The sequence below is a fragment of the Magnolia sinica genome, chromosome 1 (assembly GCF_029962835.1).
Source record: "Magnolia sinica isolate HGM2019 chromosome 1, MsV1, whole genome shotgun sequence".
In the NCBI taxonomy this organism is placed as follows: Eukaryota; Viridiplantae; Streptophyta; class Magnoliopsida; order Magnoliales; family Magnoliaceae; genus Magnolia; species Magnolia sinica.
In genome coordinates, this window is record NC_080573.1 from 5296623 (window position 1) to 5312504 (window position 15882).

Sequence of the window (15882 nt, forward strand, 5' to 3'; positions counted from 1 at the left end):
TGGGATCAACATATGCTCAATGGGATCTAGTGATCTCTCGATGCTATTGACAAACCCTGTTTTAAATATATTAAAGCCATCTGACAACAGAAATTAGACTAAACTAGCCCCGCCCAACCCGCGTCATGGACCATGGGCCAGTCTCGTCCATCCCATCCAATTTTAGGCCTGACCTGCTTCTAGGCTGGGCTTGGGATGGAATACCGGACCTAAAATCTGGATCCAGTTAATTGGACTGGGCGTGGATGCAGTCATCTGAGTTGACTCAGACTCGGTCAAGTCCAAACCAGTTAGTCACAACGAGTCAGTATTGAAAATAGGGGTTTGACATGGGCCGAGCAGGTCAATCCGAGTAGCAGAGCCGTAGAACCTTGAGGACAATCGGACTGAGTTGGAACCAGGACCGAGTTATAGGCACAATAACTGATTGGACTGGACTTGGGTCGCATCATTGCTGAAGGACTAACAAGAAGGTCGAAACTAGCCCAACCCAACTTATTTAACATTGGATGGCTCGTTATTTAATACGTGGACCCAAAGCCGTCCAAGCCAGACTTCTTAATTAGCTATTCGTGTGACTGCATTTATAAATTGTGGATCCAGTCCGTGGTAGACCCTCCATCCCATGCAACTGTAAGGGTCCACCATGAAGACCAACAGACAAAAACCAAGCCAGCCTGCTCATCATGGGGACCACACCTTTATGATGGTCTAACTTAACATACATAACTGTGGCTCACCTAATGACCAATGGGCTACCTCAAAAATCCTGGAAAATCCCAGGCCTTTGAATCAATGGCTAAGTAGACGGTTTGTATTCGAACGAAAAATGTCAAAATAATCAAATTGCTTAAGGTACTCAAATCGGGGACCACCCATGTTGCAAATGGTTATCAGACATTAGATCCAACATATATAGTCCCAATGTATGGTGTACTAATACATCTGGTCTAGAATGCAATTTTTCATGAAAATGTTGAAAAGTCGATAATAACATGAAATTGACATTTTAGGTTCCTAGCTTTTCTTTCTTGTGTGTTAAGAAATCATGGGTCCCATCTGACCTTTGTGCTTTTAGCTTCTTAGTTACTGGACATTTCGTGTAGAATTTGAAATGGGCTTCATCTTTAGTTCTAACCATCTATTTGCTTGCCCCACTTAGAATATTATAATAGAATCTGCATGATTCAGTATGCTCTCTGTCCTCTTCTTCTTCTTCTTCTTCTTTGGTTTTCTTGAATATCTAAGGTTCTGCAAAATGCTAATGAAAATGACTATAGCAATTGAAAATCCAGTCAAAAAGATGAAGGAAGCTTTGGATTCCAACCAAAATGGATGATTTCTCAACATACCAAGCATTCAACAATATAGTCATAATTTATCAGACAAATCCCATGATTGAAAAAGCAAGATTTGTCAATCCAGCCTTGAATAGCTGGGACACAAGGCTACGATGATGACAATGATGAAGAAATAGGGGGGACACAAAAAGGGTGGACCCACATATCCCAGTATTCTCTAATTTCTGATCAAGTTGATTACCTAAATGATCACACATGTGACCAATCATGGTGTCTATGATTTCACAGCATGTGAGATTACAAAAGAATCATTGAGTTTCGCTAGTTTGAGATGCAGGGAGAGAAGCGAAAAATAAGCGCCATCGCAAATTCACAACAATAAAGTGTTAGATTAAAAGGATTTAAAAAGAAAGTTTTAAAAAATCTAGTAAATTTAATTTTTGCCTTTTGTTAATCAACTTGCCTTATTTGCATTCAATTTTATCCCAAAAAGTTGTTAACAAAACTAAGCCTTTATATTAAAAAACCCTCACTAATCCTTTGTATTGAAAAACAAGGGTATATCAAGCAAGCAACCTTGCACATGCACGCGCTCAGGCCCCACAGCATCAGGGTGGTTTCTTGAGAGTCAATTTCATTGAGATGGCATGGTTTCTAGCTCCCATGCTAAATGGTACCTGAATTGAGCTAGTAGCGGCTCTAACTGAGAGCCCATCATCATGCCCAGTCCCTTGACAGTCCTAACTTTTTCCATAGAGACATGATCAAAACAGTATTCTTCTTATTCTTATAACAATTAGGCCCATTGACAGTCCTAAGTTTTTCCTTAGAGCCATGATCAAAACAGGATTCTTCTTATTCTTATAAGAATTAGGCCCATTGACAATCCTAAGTTTTTACTTGGAGCCATGATCAAAACAGTATTCTTCTTATTCTTATAAGAATTAGGCCGCGAGGATGAGTCCCAGCTATATCACCAATTACCATTTCACAGGAGCTATGTACCATGTATTGCATTTTAAGGTAAGGGATAGCAAATTTTAGCTTACAAATTCCAAGTTGCCCAATGACCCCTAAGAATAGTATGATGAATGTGTTGATTTTCATTTGGTTGGATCATAGCACAAGTGAACAAGATAGATGACCCACCAGATGAACGGTTTGGATCCACCACGTACACATACGGTAGAGATTTAGCTCCCCTCAAGACCGCTCAAGAACTAGCTAATCCTTCCATATGAATGCCTTGATGGATCATGGCCATTCAAGGTCAATGCATCATGCTGGTCCGTATATTCAAAGGGAGCCTCCCATCAACCAGCACAAATGGGCTCGTGGTTCAGAGATGTCAACCATTAGATATGATGGGCCTCACAGCAGATGGCCCATGCAACAGAAGTTTCCAGGCAGGAAGATCCTATCCATCGAATATTTGGACCTTTTTGGTTAAACGTGAATTGTAAAGCCACCTACTGAATAGTTAGATCTTTTGAATCTGGGAGATTATTGGTGGATGGATCATCCATGGTGGTCCCATCTTATCAACTATATTCTACAAACATTCAACCTGAGCATTGTATAATAAATCAACTCCACGATGATGGATAAACTATCAAAATCACTTAAAACTAAACAGTACTGAAAAAAAATAAAAAAAAAATTTAAGTCCAAATGGGCCCTTTAAGGGACGTGGGGGGCCTCAACAAGAGGGTGGTCAGAAGTGAGGGGCGCTAGTCAGTCCAGTGAGAAGAGGCTTGTCACATGTAAACATCCACAGACTAGGATGCTGAAGCACTATTCTGATGGCAGTTCCGAAGGAAACCCAGCTCTTGCCAAGATTGTTGGCGTTGTTCACGACAAGGCAGGAAGAATGAGAAGATTTTCATTTCGGGCCCTAATGCAATAGCCAATTCAAATGAGGCTGAGAAAAGGGCAGTGTGGACAGGCTATCTGTTTGGGCCACTATCCAATCATTGCTGAGGGGCAGTCTGCCAATGTTATAAACTAGGCCAAATCAGAAGAAATGTATCCTTGGAGGTTAGCTATGTCGGTGAAAGATGTTCAAACGGGGCAGTAGGGGACGTCCCATTTAATTTTCCCACATGGTGGGAAGGAAATTTGCTGCTGTTCTAGCTAGGAAGGGTGTTGAAAGAACATTCCTTATTTTTATATTAATCTCCGGCAGTTGAAATTTTTCTTTCTAAAAAAAAAGTTTGAGTTATCAATAAAAAATAGAAAAGAAAGAAAGAAAGAACTGAAGTGAAAGGAAATGAAAGGCAAGATCAAGAAAGCATTAGCCCAACTGCTTGGATGGTGGGAGTGGCAGAACCCGGTGGTTCTCAAAATGTGCGAATGCTTAGGAAACGGGAGCACCTCCTTGTACAGAAGGTTCCCTACAATTAAGTCATCTGTTAAGCTTTTGCCAGTTTTGCAGAAGGGAGGCCAATCTATACCCATTGGTTCCAAGTGTCGTCGCTACTTTTCTTGAATGCAAAAACTATCTCATGATGGAATTGATTCCAAGTTACTTCGTTAAGATCAAGCATTCATTATTTGGAGGTATGAGATCTAAAAAGGACTCGAGCTAGACTATGGTCTCACACACTTTAATTCCTCAACTTATTAGCAACTTGCTTCGAGCAGTGATTTCTCAACTCTTTGGGTGTGATTCTCAAAGCCAGTTGTGATCCTCAAAGCCAGTTGTTGTGATTCTCAAAGCCAGTTGTTTTGATCCTCAAAGCACGAAAATGAAATATGAGTTTCTGACATTCAATAGTGTTCTTTCTTTCATTTTTCGACTGATAATAGTGTTCTATCTAGTGGTTTCAAAATTTTTTCTGCATCCCCCAAACGAATGACCTACGTGTCGCAAGCACATTGTACTCTAACCCCTTCTCTCTTAAAACTAGATTGAATTCTTCAACTTGACCACCATCATGAGATTCATAGCAAATGACAAAAAAAGACAATGAAGAATTAGATTTTGATAAATGATCAAATAAGATAGTGTGAAGTTCTTTCACATCCAGCTGTCTTTCAGGAATCAGGCAAGTGTGCCATGGGAAATCGGAGCCATGTGAAAGGTAGGCCACATCATGAAGACCAGCTGGGGAAAAATCAGACTGGTCCACTCGTCAGGCAGGGAACACCATCAAAATCAATGGACAGAGGATGGTCTGACTCACCGTCATGGCCCACCTAAGGAAGAATTAGGCTGATGTGTGGCCCATCTTCTGCACAACTGGGATTTCCTACACGCTGACATATTGGTGGTAAAGATATGCCTGTATGTGATCATTTCTCTTAGGGCTGTTTCCTTAGTGAATGGAAGACCGTGGAATCCAACAATAGTTCGGTTGTTAGGTTTGGAGTGCAGTTTTTCATGGAAATGTTTAAAGGTCAACAATCAAAGGGTGGAACATGTCTCTGATAACCTTGGAAGTCAACATTTAACTATTTTTTTTTAATGGGAGATATTGATATCTACATCTTTTTAATTAAACCTTGGAAATGCAAATCAAATTACATTCTAATGCAACACGTCCTGCCACATTCAATGTGAGAATGAATCTTTACAAAGACACATGCAATGAAAATCACGTGCTGTGCACATTGCGAAATCCATGTGAAACCCACTCCATTTATCATTTTCACCAACTCATGTTAGGATGTGAGCCCAAAAATCAAGCCTAACAAAACTCAAGTGGGCAACATCACAGCGAAAAGCAAGGACAAGATGCTCACCGGTGAAGCCTGTTTGGGCCTGAGAAAGTTTTGGATCATTCCTGTATCAGCAGTTTTCCTTCATCTTATTGATAATAATCTTATGATGGGTTGGATCCCAAATATGCATTACTGTGGGCCCTAGAAAGGCTTCAATGGTGGGTGTCTCTGCTCCCACTATTCATATGGCACAGCCTACTTAACCTTCAAATAGGCCTGATTCTTGGGCTCACGTCACAAAATGTTTAGAGAAAATGACGAAGAAGTGGATTTCACAAAGACATCATGATGGACCCATACCAAAGGTGCTTTTTGTTACATGTTCTTAAAAAGGATTCGTCTCACATTAAACGTAGTAGGATGCTTGTAGCATTAATAGGGTGAATTGCCGGGCGTGAATCACCCCGATCAATCACCATTTCTAATGTTTTCTCTCAATCCAAACATCTTAGGGTCATTTTGATGCCAGTAGAATTCTTTCGTAGCGAAGGATTTACAAGCAAAGACATTATAAGAGTTGTATGGATGCCTGTAATTGCCTATAAACCCTTTCCAAGTTACTGGAGCTTATAGAATCACGACCATTTTGATATTTTTCAGATTACAGGTAATGCGATTATAGGCCCAACAGTCTTTTTTTTTTTAACTCATCAAGAGAAATTTTACAGCCATCCAAACAGCACCTTACAGTTTTTTTCAGTATCCGCAAGAATTACATTAATTCACAAAAAAAAAAAAAAAAGGAAAAGATTACCTCAAGAAAATTTCTTCTTTCTCATTATAATCTGCATGAATTTCGACCCCACCAACGTAACATTCTCCGATCCCACAAACGTCGACCCCTGAAACAAACCCCTAATTGCGCCAACGTCCTCCCCCATCTCCACCAACAGAATGCAAGCCCCGCCAATCCTGAGAGTCCGTTCCAGCTCCGCCACGAACCGATCCGGGAAGAGCGATTCCCCCAGGTGAGCGCTGAACCCAATGTCAAAGACCCCGTCGAAGAACGGGAGATCGTGCGGGTCGGCCCGGCTCACGAGCGGCGGGGAGTCAATGACCTCCACACCGGTGACGTCATCGACGCCGGTCTCCATCAGGGCCATGACTTCGTGGCCGGCTCCGGCGGAGACGCAGAGGACGTTGGAATCGTTGGATACGAATCCTTTTGATCGAAGGGTCTGGAAGTATGGGATGTGGGCGGCCACCATGTTGCGCCAGTGGGAGGAGGAGTGGAGTTTTTGGGTCTTCTTTTGGACGGTGAGGATTTGGCGTTGGTTGGATTGGCAGGAGGATTTGGGAAAGGGGATATGGTAGGGGTGGTGGGGCCCGGTTGTGCATTGGGAAGGGGATTGAGAGAAGAGTAAGATCAAGGTGACGGTGGCCATGGTGATGGACGCGTAGGATAAGCGGTTGAGAAGGGTTTGGATGTGCCTCTCCATGAAGAGACAGACAGAGACAGAGACAGAGAGCTCTCGAAGGTGAAGACGACAGGGAATTTGGTTGAAAATCTTTTATACTCTGGGAGTGGATGCTTTATGATACACAGGCACTATAAGCAAATCAAAATTAATCTTTCTAGACATGAAAAATATTCAATGGTTCTAACTCAATATAGGAGCGTCCACGAATAAAAAGTTAGGATTACTCAACAAATCCGATTTTGGTACTGTGAATATGAGTTACACAAGTTAGTTAAGCGGATTGCGTGGGGCTGTGTGGGGCCCACAGAGATATCCGTGATAAATCCACTCCGTCCATCTGTTTTTTAAAGATAACAATTGAATCGGAATGCAAAAATAAGGAATATCGGAACTCAGGTGACCCACCCCAAAGGAAACAGTGGGAATGGATAAGTCCACCGTTGAAACCTTCCTGGAGCTGACCAGGATGTTTATATTCTATCCAAAATGTTCATGGGGTTATTACCGCTCAGAGAAATTACATATATAAATATCATCCTGATACAGAACTTTCTGGTACCCTCAGTCGTTCAATCAACACTTTTTCGAGTGTATGGCCCACATGAATTTTGGATCTGCCTATTTTTTTTAATCATATCCCTCTGTGGTCTTGCAAAACAGATGGACGGAATGGATTTGTTACAGACATCCCCGTGGGCCCTACAGAGCCTCGGTCACAGGAATATCTCTGTGAGGTCACAGGCAAACCGCTTCCGAGTAAAAGTATGCCACGTGTATCATTTCTGACCGCGTGTGTATCAAGCGTAATGCGTTGCCTGAGTATCATTAGGGCTGTAAACGGGCCGGGCCTAGGGTTGATCTTGGCCCGAATTTTGAACTCCTCGGGCTAGCCCATTTCTAAATTATGATGTTGCAGGCCCATGCCCGGCCCATTGACACCCTAAGTATCATAACTATCGGATTTTGTATGCTGACAGTCTACAGAGATCGATAGGCATGCAACACGTCTACGTACACGTGGCAGATTTTTAACTCCATCTAAACTGTTGAATTTTTTGTGAAATCTTCGGAATTGGATCAGGTTCCTAAAAATTTCATGAATTAAAACCATGCCGTTTATCTGATCAGTGATCAACAATTTGATGGTCAAGATGAAAAGGAGAAGAAGGCTGAGATATGAATCAAGGCGGGCGGACCACATAGGATTCAGATGGGCCACATAAATAAGTTGAATATGGACCGTTAGAGGTTTCATTTCTCGTCAAAAGTAGTTCACCTAATGAGTGGATTGGCAAGGCATGATCATGTTCAACTCCAACAAGTGGCTGGTCACACGTGTGCAACATTTTGGCACGTGTCGCAGCGAAGCTCTCCTGTCTCTCCTTCTGCGAATCCAATACCATTCTCTACTTGATACCATCGAACGCTTCGGACTGAACATTTCAGCTTATGGTCCATCTACATTGCGGTCCATCTATTGGACGGTTCTGATCATCATGATATGCCATTGAGGCGAACCACAATTTACGGTGCTCCTGTGAACCACTAATCCTCTCCCCAACTCTGAAAATATCCTGCCGTAGGTACACCTCGAGAGCACTTATAACAGATCTCTTGTTATGTTTGGCCGCATCTAAACTGATCAAAAACCGTTCAATGTCCGGGTCCCACAATAGATATGTCAGATGCCACAAGTCTCATTACCGGGACATTACCAGCCAACAAAGAACTTTGATAACTGAATTTTAACTGTTGATCCCTTGCCTTCCCCCAAATCATCAGGATCATTTAAATGGTCAAAATTTCCTTATGGCCCATCCATGATCTATCCTACGTATAATAAGATCAAGGGTCTGGATCTACGAACGGAGGTCCAAATTTCTTCAAAATGGTTCATCAGGAGATTCAGGATTCAGGACCCGTTTGAGGGCCGTCGTTGCGGACCCGTTGGAGAACCATTTCGAGTGCTCCCGAGGTGCATGCTACCACTCCTCAACTTAAAATATCCAAACTTCGCCCTTATCGTCTCCTCAGTGCTTCTCTCTCTCTCTCTCTCTCTCTCTCTCTGCAAATCAATGGCGACCATCAACGCCTCTCTGCTCCCCCAAACCCTAATCTCACAACCTCCCCTCCTTCCAGACAACAACTTCAGATTTTCCCTCCCAATTCGACCGTCCATCTCTCAGCTAAGATTCGCATCCTCATCGTTCTCCGCCCGCCCCGCACCATCGACATCTAGGTGGGCCATCCATCGGACGGCTGCGATTCGAGGAGCGGTAGACGGGGATTACTCGTCGAAGAGGAGCAGCAGCAACGAGCCGAGGGAGACAATCTTACTCCCGGGTTGCGATTACAACCACTGGCTCATCGTGATGGAATTCCCCAAGGATCCTGCCCCCACGCGCGAGCAGATGATCGATACGTATCTCAATACGCTCGCTACCGTATTGGGAAGGTATATACGATCTGTATTTTCTTTTCCTTTCTTCTTTTGGAAATGATGTTCGGACCTCTTCGTTTTGATTCAGACAACCCTTTTATACTCTGCACAACTAGGAAATAGTTCGAGCGTTTATGAAAAACATTGGGTGTGAATATTATTTTGTTGATTTGTTGATTTAGCTGGTGGTAATATGTGAAATTGTGTCACATGCTAATCTATGATCTCACATTTAATTACTACTCCTTTATATAATTGGTAGATTCCCTTTAATTAGAAATTGTACTCTTAGGATTCTCAAATTGATTGTTGTGTGAAATACCTAGAAACAAAAATAATAATAATAATAAATTTCATGGGCATTACAATAGTTTATTTTTTGAAGATTAGAGATCCTAGTTTATACATTTTGTTATCAAGATTATCTTGAATCCTTGCAAAAATCTCTAATACATCACTCGTTTCATAAAATGAGACGAACTTATTTTTAAGTGGAAACCAAGGAGGGCTTTAGCATCCTTCCAAAAAAAAAAAAAAAAGTCAAAGAGGGCTTTAGGGTTTAACAATTTCTGCTGCAACTTTTACAAACTAAGAGGCAAATAATTCTAAAAAACTGTACTTTGGTGGAGCAGTTTACTCCATACATTGGACCCTTATCAATCTGAATCATAGTCACCTGATTTGAAGTTCGACGAGTTTGCATGTCAATTTGCAAAATCATGCATCGACATTTGGTTAAGTACATTAGTTTGTTTGCATAGGTTCATTCAATTTGGTTTTTAAGTCGCATAGTTTGCAGTTCAAGTTTGCCTAGTACAATTTATTGGTTTGAGATCAGCTTGCTTGATTAACAATAGGTTGGATCATCTTTTTTCTGTGATTCCTAGTTAATGACCCATCTACGGTAGACGTACGTTTTTGGGTCGGTATACATGCGTGCCAGTTGTGCATTTTCTGCCTACATGTGTATGAATGATCATACCCAACGAAAGTATAGATATTTTATCCTTAAATCCAAAGGAAATGCCACCAAGGTATTCCATAACAGTAACGGTGGCCATAACAGCCACCACCGTTACCTTTACGTTTCGGGTTGTAATGGCTGTTATGGTTTCTCTCTTCTTCTTCTTTTTTTTAACCCGAAGAACTTGTATTGGCCCCGTAATGGACCATTACGAGGCCGTTACGGCATTTTTTTTTTGGGGTGGGGGGGTGGGGGTGCCGTTACAAGGGCTGTAACAGCCTCTACGGGTCATTTTTTACATAACGGCCATTATGGTATGACCCTGTAACGTGTAACTGTTGCCACTGTTACCTTTACATAACGGCGTTTGCGGCGCACCATGAATGCCACACTTTGTGTAGGGTAGTTTATACACCATATTTAAGAAGTGGTGTCTCATCCATTGTACATATGGAACACACACACACATGGCCATTTGATCAAGCCATGCACCCCACGGATCATATCCCAGAATTTACACCGATTAAACAACATTTGACTTCTCTATTTGAATGGGACCACTGATCATATTTATAGCCATCTCTTTTATAACCACAAATTAGATGGTTAGAATCATTTTATCAGTGTGGCTTTAGTCGATCTTCTGTCAGTGTGAATGCTGAATGTCTCGCCTGTGTTGCCATTTAGGACGACTGGTATGCATTGCCATATTGGTGCCCGCATGTTGACATGATCTCATGATTAGTACCATCCATCTTCTAGACGTTACTCTATATGGACCACCAAAAGAATCTTAGGGTGAATGGATGATTCTACCATCCCAAGTGTAGATGAGTATGGAACACTGAAATGAACATTTTCAGTGGTTCACATTCCACATGGAAAACCGAAGAGCAGGATTACTGTTGAAGCATGATTCTTGCAACATAGCTCATTTATTGGCGCACTGGAAAGATGGAGGGTTCCTAATCAACTGACCATCTCTGCATGTGAGACCCAAGGAGCCACACATGCTGGCAATCCCAAGTAATGACATAGGCAAAACGAACTCTTGTGGGGAGTAGCTTTTATGTTTTTACTATCATGAGCAATTTGATACTCTGGTTGAGTACATGATGCCATGCTCATACAGATCATCATCTAAGCCTTATCACAACTAGTCGGGATTGGCCGTGTGAATCATGTTCTGCCATTCCATGCTCATACAGGTAAAAATTGCTAATAGTGTCATACATGAACCTTAAAATTAGACTACTGAAATAATGCAACCCACTGTAGATGGAGAATATACCCAAAATCAGATTGATTAGAGGATCCTGATCTTAGATAGGTGGATAAATCTTCATTCAATCTGGATTGTTGGCTATTGTCTATTGAGCTTTCCATTAGATAATTTCCACTAATCAGTCAATTACCACCATCTTTTCAGTAGATTTTTGGTTTACAGCCCATATATGGTAGCCAAAAATTGGGGCTGTTCACTTGAGGCACATGTTTTCCATGTGCACCATTTTAATCTGCATGTATATGAAGTATACCCCCACAACCATGATTTGGTTCTTGCAGATCATGTACCCTTATTTTCAGATACAGTTTGTTCTGGACGATAATGTTGCCATTTGAAAAGGAAGAGACCTTTTGGGGAAGGAGACGGTCTCAAGCTGAAAGTTGGGGGTAGTTACTGAAATTTATTTGATAGTTGGGTCTTCATTTCTGATGGAAGTTATATCCATTGCAGTATGGAAGAAGCCAAGAAGAACATGTATGCTTTTAGTACCACCACTTACACTGGATTTCAATGCACTGTATCTGAAGAAGTATCAGAGAAATTCAAGGGTAAGTGAACATCATTTGGCATTCTATTCCCAAGATTTCTTGTTTACATGTTAGAGTTTTTTGAGAATTTATTTATGGTCGTTTTCACAGGATTGCCTGGAGTTCTTTGGGTATTGCCAGATTCATACATCGATGTGAAAAACAAGGACTATGGAGGTTTGTTATTTTCTGCGTGCATAGAGAATGTTTTCTAGTTAAAATAATTAATAGATCAGTGAGTGTTCTCTCCCTCTGTTGTTTTTGCCTTCTTTCAGGAGATAAGTATATTAATGGGGAGATAATTCCCTGCAAATACCCAACTTATCAACCGAAGCAGCGCAGCAATTCCAAATACGAGAGCAGAAGATATGAAAGGAGGAGGGATGGCCCTCCACCAGAGCGAAGAAAAGCCAGACAAGAGGTGCCTCGGTCAAGCTCACCCTCTGAATGAGGTTGGTTTCCAGTCATGTTATGGTTTCCGCATCTTATCCACAGAAATGCAGCTTTGACTGTTTTTCCTTTTTTGTAACATTTTCAGGTTACGGGATATTTTCTTTTGAGGCTGTTGGAACCTACGTACTTTTATGATTCATTGCTAGTTCATGTGATTTGAGATAGAACTGTCATGGTGGGCCATTTAACTGGAGATTAGGATATGATGTAGGGTAGTATTGTTGTTAAGTGTTTGTTCATATTTATCTTCTATGACATTCAGTTTTGTTCTCCATAGTGTTTCCATTTGGAGAAAAAAGATGTTTTCTATGAGTAAGTTTTGTCGTGAAACTTTTTCTACCCACATATTTAATACATGATTTAACCATGTAATGAACTGCCTTATGCATGATTCCCAGCTCTGTTAAGCCGTAAGAGTCTAAGACTTGTGATTTGTTGCTAATCCAACTCTGTTCGTATTGTTATATTAGTTTTCATGTTAATGAGAATGTTACATTGAATCATGTAATTTTATTTTCGTATCATTGTGCGCACATAGAAATAATTCGGTAAAAGTCATATCACGATTCTTGTTTTCAGAAATTGTCGAACTCGTTTCTGTTTATGATCCTTTTGGGTGTGGATGTGGGTGTGGATATTCATCTTGGCCCTTTTTAATTTTAGTAAAAGAAGGTTAAGTGGAAACAAGTTTCATTACCACTGCTGGTATTAAGTTGAGGTGGTGTATGCTAAGAAACCAGATGGGGAGGCATCACCTAAACATGCTGGTAGAAGCTCTTTCAAGTGCATTAGCGAGTGCATTAGGGATTTAAGATTAGGAAGAAGCTGTGGGGATTACAAAGTATGGATTTAAACAACAAGAAAACTCCTTATTCATGAATAACTAGCAGTTGTGTTGAATTTAACAGTTGACTTTGTGAAGGTCCATGGTTGGAGAATTGCTCATCCATGGCGGGGAATAATCCGTTGTTACAAGCACTTCTCATGATGCTTGGTAGAGCTGTCAACGGGTTGGATACTATGGTACCCATATCTGGGCTAACTGTGTTCGGGTCTTGCTGGATCCTGGTTCAGGTCTAGTTCTTGAAGGCCTGGACCCAGATCTGATCAGTTTGGGTACCCATCGAGTACCCCATCAGGTCCATGGACTTAGGTTTTGAGTTGTGTTCTGAGTCAAATAAGAGCATTTACATGTTTAGGCCCACCCAATGGATGGCCATGATCGCACACATGTGCCACTTCAACACATGCATGGCATGCTAACAGGGCACTCTAACATGTGTCTTGGGAAACTTCATTCTGTTGCTATAACAATCAATGTATATGGACCAACGTCCCCCACCTTCATGGGGATGTTGCCCAAAGCTTTTAAATGGTGCACACGGGTGACCTATTGTCAATCTGAACTGTTCACTCATACAACTAGTAACAAGCCATGGTGCAAAAATCATCCCAATCTAGTGATCTTAATCTTCTGATCAAGAGCAAAAAAATTGGATATATATATGGAAAAGGTACTATGCGCTCGAGCTGATGGGACCGCCCCATGAGGTCGAGCTGTGTGGGCCCCACTGTGATGCGTTTCGAACATCTACCCCATCAGTCAGATGCACCATTCCATCGTAGGCCTAGGTTTCAAAAATCAAGTCAATCCGTGACTTGCGTGGGCCACACCACATACAGAAGTGGGGAGGGGCCGTGCACCATTAAAACATTCATAATCATTTTTTGGGCCCACCGAGATGTGGTTTGAAAATCCAGCCCATCCATTATGTGTGTCCCACTTGGATGAGGGTTCAGACCAAGTTTCAGCAGCATTCAAAACTCAGGTGGGCCCCACCAAGTGCTTTTATATGTTTTTGGCATGTCTTCACATGATTTTAGATGGTATGGCCCACCTGAGTTCCGTATACGGTTGATTTTTGGGATATCCCATAATTTAGAGGGAAACCATCAAATGCACGGTGTTGATGGTTGACACGCATCACGGTGGGGCCCACACAGCTCAACCTCACGGGAGCTTGTTGTAAGGTCGAGCGCATAGTACCTTTTCCCACACACACACACACACATATATATATATGATTCTAACCATGTGACATATAGCTCATAAACAATGGATGATTGTAACAAATATGTCCCATTTTAAGGTTCAAGATCATCCTAACCGCGTGATTCTTGCGAAATAATGTTTTGGAACGACATTACGTAAATCCCGTGTGCCATTTAAAAGATGTGGGGTGGTTGTGGGGATGTTAACAAAACCCATACATAAGGCGTTGCGTCTACCACAAGTTAGAGTCTAACCAGTGGATAAACCTTTCATGTGCGTACAACATCTAACCTAATATTGGATCTAGACTGTTGATCTGATGGATGCTTGGACAGACCTTCCAGAGCTAAGACTATGATTGGTGACCTTCAAATTGTGAATAAGAAAAGGGAAAATAATCCAAATTCAATTGTAAAAGAGCCAAAATTGGATGGATAGGTTCTTCCCATCTGAGAGATTTGTGGAGATGGCCCATTAATTAACTGTTTGAAACCACATACGAACTGAAAAACCAATATAGCAATTATTAAAACAATCTTGAATGTCTGTCTGATTTTGCTCCGTGAATTTGGACTGATAACTTCTTTTTACGGTTTGTTGAATGGGTAGGATTTGTCCAATCAGCACATTTTGGGATATGTCCATTCACAATGGAGCCCACAACTTGTGCACGCATGTAGACCATGAGACCCCCATAGGCAGGTCAATATGTGCCTTTGTGCTCCTATTTTTATTTTATTTTATTTTATGTTTTTTTCACTTCTTCCTTTATAATTGAAAGGATGTTTGCCTATCAGGGATATGGACGGGCTGTGTGGACAATTGGCTTTTAAGCCCACCGATTGTTGGGACGGCTTCTGGTCCTAATGACCCATGGGTCACTAAAATATGGTCGAGCCTGGCCCACAAAAAGCAATGGTCCTATTAATTTCATATTAGTTTGAACTACCTCCAAATTGCTTTTTGGTGGAATACATCGGTGTAGATGTGTATCTGGGAAGCACTAAACCTGAACATTGGGTGGGTAGGTTGGTCATTTGGAATAGGAAAATAGAAAACAGTAACCCGCCTGTAACATTTAATCAAACACGTCATGTGCTTCAAATTAGGTCGTGATGGTTTGGGCATGAATCTCTAAATATGGACTGAGAACTGGGCCAGGTTTAAATTTTAGGTATAAGACCGGGCTTGAAATTTATGTGTCCGGTCAGACTGGGCCAATGATAAATAGCCTGCTCTGGCATGGCCCATTGGCCCAGACCAATCATTAAGTATGCCCCCATCATACAAAAAGAATGGACGGTTCAAAGACACCTATGAGAGATTCCCATTCACCATATACGTGTAGTTTGAGGACACTTGTTGGACTTGGGTCATGTTTTGGTAATCCAAACCATTTTCATGTCGAAATATTTTATAATTTTAAACATCTAATACCTACCCCCAATCTGATGGTCAGATAATTTGAACATTTGATTTAAATTACATGTGCCCCATGCATGTAATTTCTAAAGTATGTTTTAAATGCCTGCGTGTCATCCATCACAATCTGTCAGAGTATCAAAGTTCTCATCTAGAGGGTAAAGGAGGCCGGTTCTTCTACAAGTCCATGTAGGGTAAGGGGTCGTTGTTTGGCACCATAAAGTAACCAGGGCTTTTAAATCCAGGGGGTTTGAAATCCAAGGTGAGACCTTGGATTACATCTAAAATCA

General features: G+C 41.5%; 2 protein-coding genes across 2 annotated transcripts; one reads left to right on the forward strand and one right to left on the reverse strand.

The window, feature by feature from the left end:
- Nucleotides 1–830: 830 nt before the first annotated feature.
- Nucleotides 831–6515, reverse strand: LOC131237398 (uncharacterized). The gene is made up of 2 exons (XM_058235138.1): nucleotides 5779–6515; nucleotides 831–1251 (listed from the first exon to the last, which is right to left on the reverse strand). Exon 1 carries the CDS (start codon nucleotides 6461–6463, stop codon nucleotides 5780–5782), a length of 684 nt encoding a protein of 227 aa, XP_058091121.1. The 5' UTR covers nucleotides 6464–6515; the 3' UTR covers nucleotides 831–1251; nucleotide 5779.
- A 1950-nt stretch (nucleotides 6516–8465) lies between these two features.
- Nucleotides 8466–12620, forward strand: LOC131237406 (DAG protein, chloroplastic-like). The gene is made up of 5 exons (XM_058235145.1): nucleotides 8466–8900; nucleotides 11588–11685; nucleotides 11776–11841; nucleotides 11940–12116; nucleotides 12203–12620. Exons 1-4 carry the CDS (start codon nucleotides 8521–8523, stop codon nucleotides 12113–12115), a joined length of 720 nt encoding a protein of 239 aa, XP_058091128.1. The 5' UTR covers nucleotides 8466–8520; the 3' UTR covers nucleotide 12116; nucleotides 12203–12620.
- The last annotated feature ends 3262 nt before the right edge of the window (nucleotides 12621–15882 follow it).

Coding starts and splice junctions, on each gene's coding strand:
- LOC131237406 (XM_058235145.1), top strand. CDS start 8,521: ATGGCGACCATCAACGCCTCTCTGCTCCCCCAAACCCTAATCTCACAA. Junction 11,686..11,775: donor AGTATCAGAGAAATTCAAGG/GTAAGTGAACAT, acceptor TCGTTTTCACAG/GATTGCCTGGAGTTCTTTGG. Junction 11,842..11,939: donor GAAAAACAAGGACTATGGAG/GTTTGTTATTTT, acceptor GCCTTCTTTCAG/GAGATAAGTATATTAATGGG.
- LOC131237398 (XM_058235138.1), bottom strand. CDS start 6,463: ATGGAGAGGCACATCCAAACCCTTCTCAACCGCTTATCCTACGCGTCC.